This window comes from Macaca fascicularis, chromosome 7, assembly GCF_037993035.2.
Source record: "Macaca fascicularis isolate 582-1 chromosome 7, T2T-MFA8v1.1".
NCBI classification, from domain to species: Eukaryota; Metazoa; Chordata; class Mammalia; order Primates; family Cercopithecidae; genus Macaca; species Macaca fascicularis.
This window is the reverse complement of record NC_088381.1, coordinates 145,221,771-145,238,406: the sequence shown is the minus strand read 5'-3', so window position 1 is coordinate 145,238,406 and position 16,636 is coordinate 145,221,771. Positions and strand designations below refer to the sequence as shown.

The window sequence follows — 16,636 nt, the reverse complement described above, 5'->3', positions numbered from 1 at the left end:
CAGCATTTCATGAGTCTTCTCCCATGTTGCCAAAAAAATGCTCTGAAACATTTTTTATGGCTGTATAATATTCTATCCCAGGACATACTATCATTTTAACTATTTTTCTGTTACTAGACAATCATACTGTTTCCAGATTTTTTGTATAAAATGTGAGTTAAATTCTAGGAGAGGATATCTGTGGAGCTTTTTAGTTTCATTTGGCCACATTATAGAAAATATAATAGCATGAATTTTTCATTTAGAAAGTTTGAGGCATGATCTTAATTACTTTTTTTTTTTCTAGATGGAGTCTTGCTCTGTTGCCCAGGCTGTAGTGCAGTGGTGTGATCTTGGCTCACTGCAACCTCCACCTCCTGGGTTCAAGCGATTCTCTTGCCTTAACCTCCCGAGTAGTAGGGATTACAGGCGTATACCACACCCAGCTAATTTTTGTATTTTTAGTGAAGACGGTGTTTTACCATGTTGGCCAGGCTGATCTCAAACTCCTGACCTCAGGTGATATGCCCACCCCGGCTTCTCAAAGTGCTGGGATTACAGGCATGAGCCACCACGCCCGGCTTTAATTACTTTGAAAATGCACTTAAATACTCATTTTGTTTTTGTGCTGAAGTCGATTATGTAAGGCCTCATGGCCTTATATATCCCTCTAGGGATATATCCTTCTATCCCTCTAGAAGGCTGGATAGAACTTTTAGGACAAGATGCAGAAAGATACAAAGAGACAAAAAGGCTCTTGTGGGATAAGGCCTCTAAATGCAGAAGGAAGGAGAGAATTTCACTCACCAATGCTACATCTCAGCCCCATTGGGAAGCATGACCCCTCAGGTTGGTGGCTAGGGATTCTGAAATTGGCTTAAGCAATGTTGGTTTGATGTTGATTGTTCTTGGCCAGCTGTGCTGATAGTGATGGTATTCTCCCTCCTGCCTCCTCTTCCCTCCGCTCCCACTCCCTACCCAGGTCACCACCTATTTGCACAAGGACTACAACAACCTGTGGATTATCAAGAAACATAACACAAATTCAGGTAATGTGGTCAGAGACTGATGCTTCTTGTGCTGTTACTCTCTCTGAGCCCTCCTTAAGATTTCTCATGCCTGCAAAAGAATGATCCTGAGATGGGCTTTGCTAACCATCTTTGACACCTTTACTTATCTCAATTATCCTTTTGATTATTATTTATTAAGCACCTACTGTGTTCCAAGCACTGTTGTTGGCATAGGGGATAAGCATTGAACAAAACAGGTAAGAACTTGCTCTTAGAGCTGTCATTTTGAAGACAGATAGCAGAGCCCAGATTTAATCCAAGTAGAGGTTACTTGAGCATGCCACTGGGGGCTGGTGAGTGGCCCCAGCTGAGGGCACCTGGCTGCTGCTCTCATTTCTGACATAGAGCACACCAAACATTGCACACTGTAGCATGTGGTGCGGCTCAGGTTGTCTTGATAAGATAGAATTCTGCCCACCGCTCAGCCCTGGCCTGAGTCAGTCAGTTGGAGATCTGAGGGGCTACTAGTCCTGTGACTGGAATTTGTCTAGACTAATTCCTGGGATGTGACTCAATGCCTGCTGATCTGTTCCCAACTGGCCTGGGTGAAGTAACTCTGCAGCACACCTATCGGGCTCTCAGGGCTTTATGACAAGAGTAAGACTGGAGCCAGATCTTCCTTTCTTTGGTCAGACAGCTAGCTACCTGCAGGCTGTGCCTCTGCTGCAGCTGAGGAGAGAACAGAGGGCATCTAACACTCACCTTCTGAGCCTGTCATCTCTGCTGACGGTCTTGTGCCACAGGTATCTCTGTGACTCCTCAGCAAATCCCACCTGGCTTAGACTATCCCAGCTTAGCTGCTCCTGGGCCTTTGTGGAGAAATGGGCAGCTACTCACCTAAATCCACCTCCTGTTATTGCCATGTAGGCTAGAAATGTGGTGTATACAACCACTTTGCATTCTGCTCCTTAGTAGGATAAATTATGACACCATTGGGCAGAGTCTGTTTCTATACCTTTATAATGGATATTGATTGATTCAGCAGGCCAAATGTGAGTGTTCTATCCCAGTGAGGAGTTACGAGGGAAGACCAGTTTTACTTCCATCGTGTGGTCATGAACCGAGTCTTTGACATTCCTAGTTTGTTATTCTATTGTGACTTCTGAGTTAAGATGGTTGCATTTCATCGAAATGATTAACGATTTTGTGGGAGCTTTATAGACTAGGGTCTTTGTGTTCTTGATGGCTATAAATGCCCCTCCCCACCAAATGCATATGAAATAAAGCCTCACTCCCTATTGACTTATTTGATTTGTCATCTTGCTAATTAATGCTTTTAAGAGACCCTAACAGGCAGCATGGAAATGGGCATCTCTTCAGTTGAGTTATCTGATTCTCTCGAGAGCCAGTGATTTGCACTGGCAAATTTATCTTTCCTGACCTTGATCTATTTATAGTGTGTTGGTATCTCACTGTTTGGGACAGAAATTTGCAAGGATCCATTCTGTGTTGCTATGATTACTGCCAGCTCCTTTTCCATGTCATCACCTTTCTAGATCCTGATTGGTCTTGACTTTGAGATGATACAGAAGTAGTCCCTTAATCATTTCGTCATTCTTCGCCTCACATTTAGCAAGTTTATTGCCAAAGACAAGATACTCGCTGGCACAATTGTCAGGGTTTATTTGATTTTGAGGAGAGTTGGGCAAGTGGTCATTTGTATGGAATTACTTTTTAGAAGACTATTATTACTACTAAAGTCTTATTATTCCCAGCTTAAGCTCCAGTGGGGCTTCAGTGCCTATTGAGTAAAGGCCACATTCCCGCCTGGAATATGCAGTCTGGCCACACTCGTTCATAGCCTCATCTGTTCCCACTCTCCCCCACCCCACCCACCCTTACAGTATGAAACCCATTTGCTATTCATCAAAGGAGTTTTTCTTCTTCTTCTTCTTCTTTTTTTTTTTTTGGAGACAAAGTCTTGCTCTGTCACCCAGGCTGGAATGTAGTGGCACAATCTTGGCTCACTGCAACCTCCGCCTCCCGGGTTCAAGCAATTCTCCTGCCTCAGCCTCTCGAGTGGCTGGGACTACAGGTGTGCGCCACCACGCCTGGCTATTTTTTGTATTTTTAGTAGAGATGGTGTTTCACCATGTTGGCCAGGCTTGTCTCAAATTCCTGACCTCAGGTGATCTGCCCGCCTCAGTCTCCCAAAGGGCTAGGATTACAGGCGTGAGCCACTGTGCCCGGCCAGAAGTTTTCTTCTTTCACACTTCTAGCGCCTTTTCCCCGCTTGTCCACCTGACAAAATCCTCCCTTTCCTTTAGGAGACTTTTGAAGCATTGTCTCTGGGACAGCCTTCTCTAGTCCCCCAAGACAATTTAGGGGTCCTTCCTGTCTGGTCTGAGAGTACCTGGTTATACCTCTAGCAGACACCACATGGTACTGTAACCCTTTACCAGTCAGCCCTTGATTAATACTAGCCTGGTAAGTGATTTTGGATATCAATGCTTGTTTATTTTTGGCAGATCCCCTAGACCCTTCCTTCCCAGTGGAGTTTGTAAGACATGGAGACATTATTCGACTAGAACACAAAGAGTAAGTCTATTTGCAGTTTGGATAAATAAATGGTATGGGCACCAAGGGGAGGCAGTTATTTTAAGAAGTAAACAGAAGTTAGATTTTGATAAGTCTCTGGTCAATGGAGCAAGGCTGCAGTGCGAGAATAGGAGAAGCATTTTATGAAGGTGATGAAATTGCAGGCCAGCCTTTGCCCCTGCCTACTGGGGACCTTTCAGTTTCCCATTTCCTAGAGGAAAATTTGAGTTGCCCAAGGCTGCTGCTGCTTTTTTTTTTTTTTTTTTTTTTTTTGAGACACAGTCTCACTATGTTACCCAGGCTGGCCTCAGAGTCCTGGGCTCAAGCGATCCTCCCGCTTCAGCCTCCCAAATGGTTGCTATTACAGGCATGAGCCATCACACCCAGCTCCCAAAGCTGCTTCTTAAGTGGCTGCCTTTAGAAAGACGTAGGAGTCTGTTTCTGAGAATATGGCAAGCTAGCTTATTTAACCAGTGTTCTCACTGAAAATGACTAAAAATGCTGGAATAATATAAAGACTTCTTAAGAGCATAAAAAGGCTGACAAGATATTAAAGAGTTACCAGGCCAAAACCTAAGTGAAATGAGGAATCCAGAGAAATAAGTGAGACACTGAAGCCACTTTTGCTTTGATCCCACAATCTTGACTTTTGGCTGCCTCCTGAGAGAAGAGGTTTTAAAGTCAAACCTCTAGGCTCACCCAAAGTGGCAAATTTATTAAGTTATCCTTCCCCGTATTTGGAACCCCCAAAGGCTTAGGGTAAGGCTAAATCTGCCCTATGCACCTGTGCCCAGGAAAAATTACTTTAGGACCCAGCTAAGTGTTGGGGGTTGGGTAGTGAACTGTCCTTAGTTCCTGAGAAGTTGGAACTACCATTTGATCCTCACATGAACTTGGGGCTCAAATTCATGTCACCCGGATGATCTCAGAATCTCCAAGCCATGAATTTAAATGAACATGATCCTAGATTGGTCATGTCTCCTAGGTACATGGCTAAAAGCAAATGTAAGCCCTCTTTGGAGAAAGACATTGTCATTCATTCCCATAAATAGTTTTTTAGTGACAATAGTACATGCCCAAAAGTAACAAAGCACACAAGAAAATAGGGCACTGTGTGCAAGAACAAGCTGAAATGACAGAGAGCAGGAGCAGACCCGTAAACATTTCATAGACTGGAATTATTGGATACAAATTTTTAAATATCAAGGGTGTGTGTGTGTGTGTGTGTGTGTGTGTGTGTGTGTGTGTGTAGAGAGAGAGAGAGAGAGAAGCAATTAGCTGTGGTTTTTTTCCGAGTCAGCTGGATTTTGAATACTTAAAATTTTTATTTTATTAAATAAATTTCATTTTGTCATTAATAAAAATTTATTGTAATTAAATTTTACTTTTGCAAATTTTCACAAATTTTATAATGAACATTTATTACTCATTCCAGATAAAAGTGAGAGTTGTTACATAAAACTAAATAAATAAAAGCTAAATTAAACCCCTCTTATCCTCCACAGAAGTCTACTTTAAAAACCTGGTGATGGGAGCAGAAAGAGTAAGTGGCAGTGAGGAGGTTACCTAGATCAGGCCATGCAGATTACAAGTTTTAATTTTTCCTCTCCTCAAACCTGCCTCCTAAGTCAGGCAAGCTGAGTGCTTCAAAGCTACTAAATGTGTGAAAGTCGCCCCCCACCTCCCTGCCAGCACCTAAAGTTAGCCCCTTTCTTGGCATGCCGTCCAGTGCTCCTACCATCTGTCTCTCCTGGTTTGGGCTCATCTCTTCTCCAGTTCTCATGATATTTCTTGAGAGTAAATAGGAAAAAAGTTCCTGATATGTTGGATTTAATAGTTCAGATTCTAATTTTTCTTATCCTGACAGATGACTCTGAACATCCTTGGTAAAAGAAGAAATGTTGCACATCTTCTTTCTATAGGATAATGACACTTCTCTCTTCTAACTTCTAGAACTTCCCGGAACTTGCACAGTCACTATCATGAGGCCCCCCTGACCCGGAAGCACTATCAGGTCACCGGCTATGGCATAGTAAGTAAGCAACGGGGGTGTGAGCAGGATGTAAAAAGTTATGGGCCTTGGCTCAGGGTTGTGTGGTGGGATATCTCCTCCCCAGAATTCTGGAATGTTCCTGAGGATAAGAGGCTGCACAGGGAGTCTCTTAACATTTGGGAGCTTTTTGGCTAGGCATGTTGTGGGAAAAGCAGCCTATGAAGTCTGTTTGTCTCCATCTCTCTCCTCACATAATAACCATGCCATTTACATGTTTTGATACTTAATAAATATCAAATATGAATACTATTTGGATCTCTTTTAAAATCACCTTGGACATAGAAAACAAGGACCCACAGAATGGCCCCCGATGAACATGTATGTTTATCTTTTGCCAGATCCCAAGTTCTCATTGGCTTTATTTTAAGTATCACTTCCCTGTTCTGCAGCTTTTGTATTTTACTACCTCAAAGAGATGCAGCTAACAGAGTAAAAGCTCTATGAGTACTATGGCTTTGGGAGTAACTGAAGACAAAAACTACTAGTGGAAAACTGTATACAGATTCTGGCCTTCAGGTGGATTTCCCAGCCCTCTTTCTGTTTGCTTATCCCACATTGTGCTAGGTCAAGACTGTGAATGTTCTGATCTTCTTTGTGGGCATCTTCTGAGAAGAATTAGACATACACGTCTTAATTTCCAAAGTGCGATAGCCAGGCCAGACCTTTCTGGCTTAGATGAGTGAGTACCTAGATGGCCAAGGTAATGGATGCAAATGGCCCAGATCTGTTTCTGTTGGCTCAGAGTGATGTCTTGAGTTTGATTGAAGGGCAAAGACATCTATTTAGAACTTGAACTCCAGTTCTATGAAGTAAAGAGTTGGACTTCTGGTTCCAGGGGTCATACTACTGTGTTTTGGTTGTAATAGTGAGTTTTGGGACAATGCCAGTCACCTGGGATATTTCTTTGGCCTTCTTGTAACCTCGCCCATCTCTATCATTGAGCCCGATTTGGTCTTTGACCTTCATAACATGGTGGCATCTGAAGGTGGCCATTTCCCTTTCTGACATATTTTCTCTAAAGTCCCCTCACTTTCTTTGTATTTTTTTCTTGGTTTTTGTGGCAGAATGGAACAGGGGACTCAAATGATTTCTGGCGGATTGAGGTTGTAAACAGAAAATTTGGAAACCGGATCAAAGTGCTGAGAAGTCGAATTCGCCTCATCCATTTGGTCACAGGTTGTGTCCTGGGCTCCTCGGGAAAGGTTCTGCCCAAGTGGTACGTCTCTAGGGTTTTGCTGTCCCAATCAAGGGTCCTGATTTTCCTTTCACTCTACAAGGAGTATGCCAGAAGCTTTCGTTTTCCCGTGTTCGCCTCCTGTCTGCTTGTTCTTAGTGGCAGATGGAGGGAGAGTAGGCATCGGGTGTATTATGGAGCACAGAACTCCAGGGCAGCTTTGGTGTTTTATGTGTTCTGATAGTTCAACATTTTCACATCTGGCTGGTGCTAATAACTCTCTGGGTCTATGTCTCTTTCAAAAATGGGATTACTGTATGCTGGACTATCCTAGAATAGTTGTCCAACATGGAACATGAAGAAATAATGGCCACCAGGTGGAAAAGAGAAGGAGCCTGTGGATTTAAGAGCAGAAGACAGTGCTGCTCTCTGGTGGATTTCAGGTCTTCTGAGAGACATCTGTGACTTCTGCTTTTCACAGGGGCTGGGAGCAGTTGGAAGTTACTTGCACCCCATACCTGAAAGAAACCCTCAACTCCATCTGGAATGTGGAGGACCATATCAATCCCAAGTGTGAGTGAGGTCACTTTCTGGGCTGGCTCTGGAGGGAAACATGTATAAGAAACCCTTATCTTAGAAAAGTAAGCGTTTGTAGACTCTGCTCTCCCTTCAACTTGCTGCTGTTTGTTCCTTGTTAACACTCTCTTTCTGGAGTTGTCTGTACCTACATAGCATACTCCTTTCCTTCTCATCTACTCCCTCCGTAAACTCCTCTCTGTAAAGTGGCCAGTGGCCATCTGCAGGTCCATCTGTCTCGTCTGCCTCTGGGCTCCTCTCTCCCCTGCACCATGGGCACCTCCCCAGCCTCCAGGCTTGGAGCAAGCTGGTACTTTCCCTTTATGCCTCAGTGTAGAGTCGCTTCCCCGTCCCCCACATATCCAGCCAACGCTTTTATAGAAAGTGACAAGCACAACCCTAATCTGTGCCCCACTCTCTACACCCAAGCTCCAATTTGATATTTCCACTGCATTGTCAGCTTCAACTCAGAAAGTATTTGGATTCATCATCTGTTTTCCTAAACTACCCACCTCAAGCTTCTGTGTGCCTTCATTTTGTTCTTCCCACCCAATCTAGCCAAACCCACTAATCAACTAATTCAACAACTCTTGTATCAAGTATGCCAGGAACCATGTGGGGCCCTGTGGACATATTGGTGAGGAGACAGACTTGGTCCTTGTCCCGACAGCAACTGCTCCAGTGGTCCAGAATGATTCATTCCTCATTCCCAGGCCCTTCAAAGGGCCACAGTGACCGGGGGCTGTGCAGCTGTCCCTTATGCCTAATAGGAGAGCAGCATTTGAGCCAGTACCACAGTGAAAAGTGATGGTGCTGAGAGCTGTCGGAGTACCAAGCAGGTGAAGCCTCCTGGTCTGTTTCCTTTGCATTTCTCAGAATGCCTGATGAGTTCTTCATACAGCTAAGTAGATGATCAAGAATTGGGCCAAGCTTTCTTCTGTCTCTTCAACAGTTGTCAACTTGTCAGCAAGGTTGCACTTGTATTCTGGTGGGAATGTGGGTACCATGGACAGACTGAGGAGAGAGTGTATGACAAAGGTTTTTCTCCTGCCTTTTTTTCCCCTAGTGCCAAACATCAGCCTGAATGTGCTGCAGCCCAGTTTTCCTGAGATCTTGCTAGAATCCCACATGGTCATGATCCGGGTATGTGTCCCCTTCTCATTTCATGGCATCTCTAAGAGCTTTTGGGCAGCCATGACTTTGGATCACAAGTCAATGCCATGCTACAGATCCATTCCCCCTTGTGGAGGAATTTGAAAGCGTCTTCACTATGGCTTTCCGTGATCCTCAAAGGCATTTCCCTCACCACAGAATGAGGATGGTGGTGATGTTGATGATACCAGTGAATGCTTGTACAGCTCATGCCAGGCACTACGTGAAGCACTGTACATTTATCAACTCATCTGATACTTATTACAATCATGTGGAGGTTGCTGTCATTCCCAGTTACAGGAGAGGGAACTGAGGTACAGAGAGGTCGGGGAACTTGCCCAGGATCACACAGCTAAGTGTAGGAGGGAGATCCAGCCCTCAGAGCCAGGCTGGTAGGCTTTTAGTGTTACTGCTAGTTACCACTACACTCCTCCACCTCTAAGTGATCTGTAAATCTGTCCAAGTGGCAGAGCCCCTGAAAATCATAGTGCTCTTAGTTGAAGATCATGAGATACTGATAGTTCATTCCATCATACGAAATCAGGATCAGTTAGGATGGATAGCTAATTTGAGTGTGTTGTTTATATGCAGCATGAAATCCCAGCCACAAGCCCACTCATATTCCTGGACAGAAACTGCTTAGGCGGGGCATGGTTGATTCTTTTTTAAGATTTTCGAAGACATTGTTTGCGCTGTCTATCATTAGTGGCTGACAGCAGTTGTAGCATCAAAGGTTTAAGAAAAATTCAGAGAAGAAATCTTTAAATTGAGAAAATTCTACTCACTAGCTTAAATTTTCCCCGGCTGTCATCCTGCTGTTTAGTGGAAGAGCCCCTTATTCTGGCTTATGGAAAACCTGTGTTCTGCAGGAATAATGTTTAAGAATCACTATCTCAAGCCAGCTCTGTGATTATCCCTCTACCCACAGCACTGCAGGGAGGTGGAGCGCTTGTTATTTTTCCCCTGGTAAGCCACTGTCGAGTGGACTTTCCTGGAAGTGATTATGTAAGCAGTACTCAGGAAATATAGTTGACTTATTTCACCAGATTAAATTTTTAAAATTGAAATTTTGTCATTTTTGCACATTGGGAGGTGATGAGTTGACATTAAGCATCTCTGGGTCACTTCCTCTCTGACTCTCTGCTTGTAGCTGTCACTGTGGCCTGACGGCTTAGCTCTTTTGAACATGTGCCTGTCAGTCAGAATATCATTCTGGGCCTGGGTCAAATTTTAAGACTAAATCTAGGAATTTCATTTTGTCTTTCATCATCTAAGAAGTAGAGTCAGAGAAGAAAAGGGAAATAGGAGAGCTTTCTTATTCGGCCAACAAAGAGTCAGGGAGGGGAAAGAGACGAGAACACTGAGTCCAGACTACAGAAACTGCAGGGCAGGGCTCTTCTGCCGGCTGAGTAGTGGCCCGGGACCTGGAAGAGAAGGCTGCCTTGCCTGGTGCAGTTGCAGGAATGAGCCCATCCAGATTTCAGCCATAGAGAACAACTTACAAGTACATATGCCTGTGAAGGTTGCAGATTTTTCTTTCCTCTCTCTCTTAGTTTAGCAACAGAGCAGGATTTCTCAGAGTTTAATGTAGTGAATAAGATTCCCTTGGCTTGGTACAGTTCTGACTGGAGTCCTTGGGTTTGGGACCAAACTGTACAATGTGAAGGAACTGGTTTCCCTCAGCAGCTGCTCCAGGGGTCCAGAATGATTCATTCCTCATTCCCAGGTCCTTCAAAGGGCCACAGTGACTCAGGGACTGTGCAGCTGTCCCCTTTGTGTCTGATGCCCCCAGTGCACTTTTGACCTTGGAGGCACAACCTCTCCACCATGCAGAGGCCTGTAAACTCTTCCCATCCCCTTGACAAACTGGATTCCTAAGGCACTGGGTGGCAGTCCACTGAACTTTCTGGATCTTTCTTAGGCTATCCCAGTGGTTCTCAGTTGAGGGCAATTTTGCCTCTCGGGACTTTTGGCTATGTCTGGAGACATTTTTGGCTGGGAAACCGAGGGGCTGAGGGTAGGAGTGCTACTGGCATTCAGTGAGTGGAGGCCAGGAATGCTAAACACTCTACAATGCACAGGACAGTCCTCACAACAAAGACTCTTCAGCTCGAAATGTCGGGAGTGCTGAGGCGGAGAAGCTCCGGCCTAAGTCATGGCAGCTGACTCCCCTTCCGGGGAAAGGCCTTTCCAGTCTGTCCCAGTGATGAGGCTGACCCCAGTCCTAGTGGTTAAAATCCCGGATCCTGACCCTACTCCTTCCTGTTTTAGCAAAGACCTGGTTTGCCCTGTAGAGACAGGTTAGCAGATGTTCTTGGCTGCTGGATTAGGGAGGCTGTGTCTGGGTCCTTCAAAGCATGCATTGGGGTTGATTTCTCTCCCAGTAGATGAAATGTGTTCTTGGAGGGGAAAAAAAAACCAAACTTATTTTTTATGTATATAGCACAAGTGAGATGTACAGTATAAAGTATTAAAATGTCATGGAGGATGTTTAGGGAAACACTTGTCTAGAAGCGCTCCTGGTAGAGGGGCAGTAGTGGGAAAAAATGGTGGAGAAACACTAGGCTAAAGTAACCTCTTCCAAGTCTAGGCATGCATGAGAGTTTCCACTTTTCTATTTGAAATTCGCCCCTGAAGGGAACAAATAAGTAAGACTTATTTTTAAAAAAATTTAAAAAAATTTTTTTGAGACTGAGTCTTGGTCTTTTTGCCCAGGTTGGAGTGCAGTGGTGTGATCTCGGCTCACTGCAACCTCCACCTCTCGGGTTCAAGTGATTCTCCTGCCTCAGCCTCCCAAGTGGCTGGGATTACAGGCACCCACCACTACGCTCAGCTAATTTTTTGTATATTTTAGTAAAGATGGGGTTTCACCATGTTGGCCAGGCTGGTCTCGAACTCCTGACCTCAGGTGATCCACCCACCTCGGCTTCCCAAAGTGCTGGGATTACAGGCATGAGCCACTGCACCTGGCAGTAAGCCTCATTTTATATCCCCTTTCCCATCATTTTCACACCTTGTCCTTGGCTTGGCAGATGGGTATATATTTTGTGCCCATTGGAACAATTTCCTCATTCCCCTTTCCTTTCTTTTTCCCTAGCGTAGAGGGTTGGAATGGACCCCTTATGGGAAATGGAGGCTTGTTTGGCAGAAGTAAAGCAATTGTCGTAGGCAGGCAGACAGTGGCTGCAAATGATCCCTGATTCTTCTCTGCAAGGGAAGGGAAGAAGAGAAGGTTGTGCTCGGCGCTTGGCCCTATATCAGAGAAACCTGGGCCTCACATTTCTGTCAACTCTCCAGATCTCCGTCTTGACTAGCTTTTCTTTGCTACCTTCATGCAGGGGAACAGTGGCCTCAAACCCAAGGACAATGAGTTCACATCCAAACCCTGGCACTGGCCTATCAACTATCAGGTAGGATCCGAGGCTGGGGCTCCTCCCAGGAAATGGAGCCAAGAATGAGACCAGGGAGACGGGTGGAGGTGGGGGTGGGTGTGCTAGGGCAGGCAGATCCTGGGATGGGTTGGCCAGAGGCAGGGCTCTGTTTTCTGCCCTAATTCTGACCCTGCCTTCCCAGAGAGCTCATGTAGAATTTGCATAGCCTGAGCCTCATGTCCAGCCTCCCTATCTGTGAAGGAAGACCATCTTCCTCCCCCTAATGGGTGTGGCCAGGGATGGGCTGGACCCGGGTCAGCAGGGTGATCTCCGTTCCACAGGGCCTACGCTTCTCAGGGATCAATGACACAGACTTCCGAGTCTATCTGCTTGGCAACCCGGTGAGTGCCTAAACATTCCTGGCTCAGGCCCTGGAGCACTTGCCCATGGAGAGTGGCTGTGTTCTCATCTGCCCGTTCCCATTTCTGCACAGGTGGTTTGGTGGCTGAATCTGTTGAGCATCGCCCTCTACCTCCTCTCAGGGAGCATCATTGCTATAGCCATACAGAGAGGGGCACAGCTGCCAGCGGAGGTTGCAGGTCAGGTCCCCTGGGGCTCTCCCTCCCCTGACCTGGTGGTGGCAGAGTGCCTGCACCCCTGGGGAGGGCCGGCTGCCTGCTGATGGGCCATCCTTTATGTTTACCACCCCACACCTTCCCTTATCCTTTGCTTTTGAAAGCTAACAACCCCCAAGTACCCAGTGCTGTGTTAAACACTTTACTTCCTCCCAACAACCCTAGAACGTTGGCAATTATGACCCCCATTTTATGGATTAGGAAACCAAGGAACCAAGAGATTAAGAAACTTGTCCCAGGATATACAGCTAGTAAGTGATAGAGCTGAGGCTCAAACCCATGCAGTCTGACTCCACCGCCCTCACTTTTAGCCCCATGCTATGTACACAGCTGCCCATCTTTTCTCTTCTGTCACCTCCTTGTTCCATGGCCCTGTCCTCTCTGGGCTAGAGAGGAGCCTCCAGGGTTATTGGGTTCCCATCCCAGTGCTGTTCTTGGTAACTTTGGCTGCCAGACCATGGGCCATAGCACCTGAGACAGTCACACAGGCCCTTTTGCCTCTGCAGCTGTCTGTCTGAACAGTCATAGTCCCAGACACCCCCTCACTCCATCCTCACCTGTGACCCCACCTTAGCGCTTGTCTGCCGCTGCAAAGATCTGTGTGGCAGCAAAGATGTGGGAGGTGGAAGTAGGGAGTGAAGCTGTCTGCAGGTGTAGAGGGGTTTCTTTAGAGGCTGGGCTGCCTCCTGCTGGTGCTTGGTGTACCTGCCATTGGTGCCCAGGCCTCACTAGGCTGGACCCTGACCAGAGTTCTCGAGCTCCAGCTTCTCTTCTTCCAGTTTCTGTAGCGTGGTTTGGGTTGGTCCAATGAGGTGATGTGACATATTCAAGGTCACACAGCAAGGAAGGGGCAGAGCTGGACCAGAGCCTGGAATCTCTGCCCACTCCTTGTCTTCTGACCGGGCTGTGCTGCTTGGGCCCAGGGTTGTCCCAGGTCCTGCTGCGAGGAGGCGGCCAGGTCCTGCTCGGCTGGACACTCCATTACTTCCCGTTCTTCCTGATGGGCCGGGTCCTCTACTTCCACCACTACTTCCCAGCCATGCTCTTCTCAAGCATGTTGACAGGTCAGTGCCACCCACCTGGACTTGGGAGACAGAGCAGGTGGAGGGGGGGCCACTGTGGGGCAGCAGTGCTGGGAGTGACTCTCTGCTCCTTGACTTGGAGTGGCTCCTTCTTCTGTAGCCCGGAAGTCATCCCCTGCCTGGCTGACTCCAGGTTTCTCTCCTCTCTTCTGCTCTAGGCATTCTGTGGGACACCCTCCTGCGGCTCTGTGCCTGGGGCTTGGCCTCTTGGCCCCTGGCAAGAGGCATCCACGTGGTGGGAATCCTGAGTCTGCTCCTGGGAACCGCCTACAGGTGAGCATCCCTGCACCTCACGTGCCCTCCCAGTGCGGGCTCAGTGGTGCCTCAGCCCTGATGCATTCGAGAATCCCCTGTGGTGCTTTTAACACCACCAGTGCCCATGCCCAGAGGTTCCGCTTCACCCCGGCCCAGGGGGGGCCATGGCTTCCAGAGTCCCCTAGGTGATCCTAATGTGCAGCCAGGTAGGAGAAGCAGGGCTTAATCTGCCTTTTCCCCTTTTGCTGGTGGTTCAGCTTTTGTGCCATCCCAGCACACCTGGAAGGGTACCCCTCTAGTCACAGTGACTCCCTGCCAAAACAGCTCCCAGAGGGGGAGGGTGGGAATGGGGGGCAGGGTACCCCTCTTTAGTCACCATGGCCCCCTGTCAGAACAGCTCTTGGGGTGGGGGGGGACTGAGTGGCAATGAGAGACACGGTACCCCTCTTTAGTCACTGTGGCCCCCTGCTGGAACAGCTCTTGGTGGGTGGGGTGGGAAGGGTGGGAATGGGGAGTGTGGGGCTGAGGGGCTGGAAGGGAGAGTTGTTTGGAAGTCTCCCCGGTTCCCCACTTGGTGCTGGGCCTGTGACCTGTGAGCACATGCCTGCCTAAGAGGGCTACATTTACATGTTGACAAACACTCCAGGCCAAATAGCCCATAACGAGACCCCTAGAAGGGTTGCCCTCCTGGGCCTCTTGGGAAGAGCCCTTTCCACGATTATCACTGAGTCAGCATCTACTAAGCTGTCCAGCTACAGTGTGCCCAGCGGGACTCAGACAGACAAGGCCATGAAAGAGAACCGGGCTTGGTGATGGGGAATTTCTCCGGAGCTCCAGCAGGAGGAATGGAATTCAAAGCCCCTCAGCTGAGGCACTGGGGGTGCCAACTGCTTCCTGCTGGTTCTCTCTCACAGCTTCTACCTCTTCCACCCTCTGGCTTACGGGATGGTTGGTCCCCTGGCCCAGGACCCCCAAAGTCCGATGGCAGGACTAAGGTGGCTAGACTCATGGGACTTTTGAGGCCACTGCAAAGATTCCATCCTGGGTCCAGGACTTCCCAGGAGAGCCAGCTGGGGAGCAGTACTGGACCCTTCCAGCTGTGAGGAAGCTGCCTAAGGAGCCTGAAGAATTCTGCCCACCAGGACCCAGCTCTGGCAGTGCAGCGGGAATGGAACCCAGCATTGGAGAGAGCCGGGAGAGAGCCGCAGCTCTGTCCACAGCACCACAGAACCACAGCACCACAGAACCACAGAGAGGATGGCACCTCTCAGGCTGCTCCCTCGTGCACAGCGCGGGGGAGGACGGGTGCCAGAGGGTGGGTGTGGGGGGGTGTGTGTGTATGTGAGGGCACATTGTCCATATCCCTGTGGAATACAGGCCATGTAACTGTGGACAGCTGAGTGTCATAAACTAAAATAGTCCAGGCTACAGTATTTTCTGGTATTTTTTTCATGTTGGATTTCTTTGGTTTTAGTTTGTAAGATCCATCAAAAATTCTCAGACCTCTAAGAGGGCCTTGAGGGCAGAGAATACTGACCTCACCTTGGGATGTCACCAAAGGCAGAGCAGATGGGACTGTCAAAGTTGTGCTGCCCTCCCTCCCACAAACAGATGAATCCAGCGTGGAGAAAGGCGCACCGCCCCAAGCTGGAGGGCCTGGCTCCCACCACGCCCCCCAGTGGCTGCAGGTAGCTGGACTTCCTGCCCGTGACGCACAGAGAGCACCGGACTCCGGAGCGTCGGCCTGCCTTAGTCCTTGGTTCCTCGTTTTTTGGGATTGTCACACTGTGAGATGCAGGGGAGGAATGATGTCCTATCCTGGGCTGCTCAGTGTTTCCAGGCCCCGTGTGCCAGAGGCCGGGTCTCTCCAAGTGCATCTGGCCTGGCCTGGAGGGCAAGGCAGATGCATTCTCCTGGCTGCTGGGAGAGCCCTTGGGAACCTTGCTTAGTGCCCAAGGTAGATGAGAGACAGGACAGGGAATCTGCGTGGTGCTGGGGTATGGGGACTCTGGCCTCTCCAGACTAATGTTCCTGTCACCTGCTGAGCTTTCCCAGTGTCACTTCTACAGTCCTCCTCTGCTCACCCCTCCCTCACTCTGTGGGCAATTCCCTTTCTCTCTGTCACTGCTGCAGCAATGAAGACCCACGGCACCTAGAAATGCATCCCAGCTTCCTGCGTCTACCACTCTGCAGCTCGAACAAGAAGCTCAGAGCTGCCCCTTCCACTTCCTCCCCGAAAGGGATGAAGAAAACGCTGTGGTAGAACCAAACCACCCAAGGCCAGCCCTTCAGCCTGCCTCCTCCTTCCTGGTTCATGACAAAATATTTCTTTTGTCTCAGAGGACTTTGATGCTTCAAGATTTAATGATGAATCTGCCACACTCCATTTTCCCCCCTCTGTAGCTCCCAACAACTCTGACAGGGTCAGATCTCTTTAAAGCATCTTCAGGAGATGGTTGCCACGGAGACTGGATATTGGTCCCAGGGACAGGCTGTGCTACCTACTGGGTGGTGGGGAGGGAAGCTTCTGGCCATGCTTGGACATTCAAACCAACCATCATTAATGTTAATAGAGGAAATGCAGCAACATCAAAAGCAAGGCAGGTTGGTTAATTAGATATGGGACCTGATGACCTCCCTCTCCCACCGCTACAGCCCTTTTGACTTCCCCCAGCAGGAAGCGCTGTCTGTGCGGCTGAGTCTGGGCTGCTTGCTTAATTGCATTTCTGGCAGGGAAGGAGAGGAGGGATG

The 16,636-nt window shown here is 48.0% G+C and overlaps 1 protein-coding gene across 15 annotated transcripts in view; it reads left to right on the top strand.

Moving 5' to 3' along the window:
• POMT2 (protein O-mannosyltransferase 2) overlaps positions 1-15,318 on the top strand; it is a 46,095-nt gene extending 30,777 nt beyond the window's left edge. For 6 of the 15 annotated variants that reach the window (XM_073997954.1, XM_073997956.1, XM_073997953.1 and 3 more), the window contains 12 exons: positions 962-1,028; positions 3,518-3,587; positions 5,541-5,619; positions 6,705-6,856; positions 7,296-7,387; positions 8,457-8,533; positions 11,881-11,952; positions 12,255-12,314; positions 12,407-12,512; positions 13,472-13,612; positions 13,789-13,903; positions 14,800-15,318. In XM_073997954.1, the coding sequence (XP_073854055.1) occupies positions 962-1,028; positions 3,518-3,587; positions 5,541-5,619; positions 6,705-6,856; positions 7,296-7,387; positions 8,457-8,533; positions 11,881-11,952; positions 12,255-12,314; positions 12,407-12,512; positions 13,472-13,612; positions 13,789-13,903; positions 14,800-14,905 (1,137 nt within the window). In that variant the 3' untranslated portion in view covers positions 14,906-15,318. Of the gene's footprint in view, positions 1-677; positions 829-961; positions 1,029-3,517; positions 3,588-5,540; positions 5,620-6,704; positions 6,857-7,295; positions 8,362-8,456; positions 8,534-11,880; positions 11,953-12,254; positions 12,315-12,406; positions 12,513-12,713; positions 12,800-13,471; positions 13,613-13,788; positions 13,904-14,799 lie in introns of those variants that run through there. The other 9 variants (XR_012416037.1, XR_012416034.1, XR_012416033.1 and 6 more) reach the window with 8 other exon arrangements.
• Positions 15,319-16,636: the final 1,318 nt, after the last annotated feature.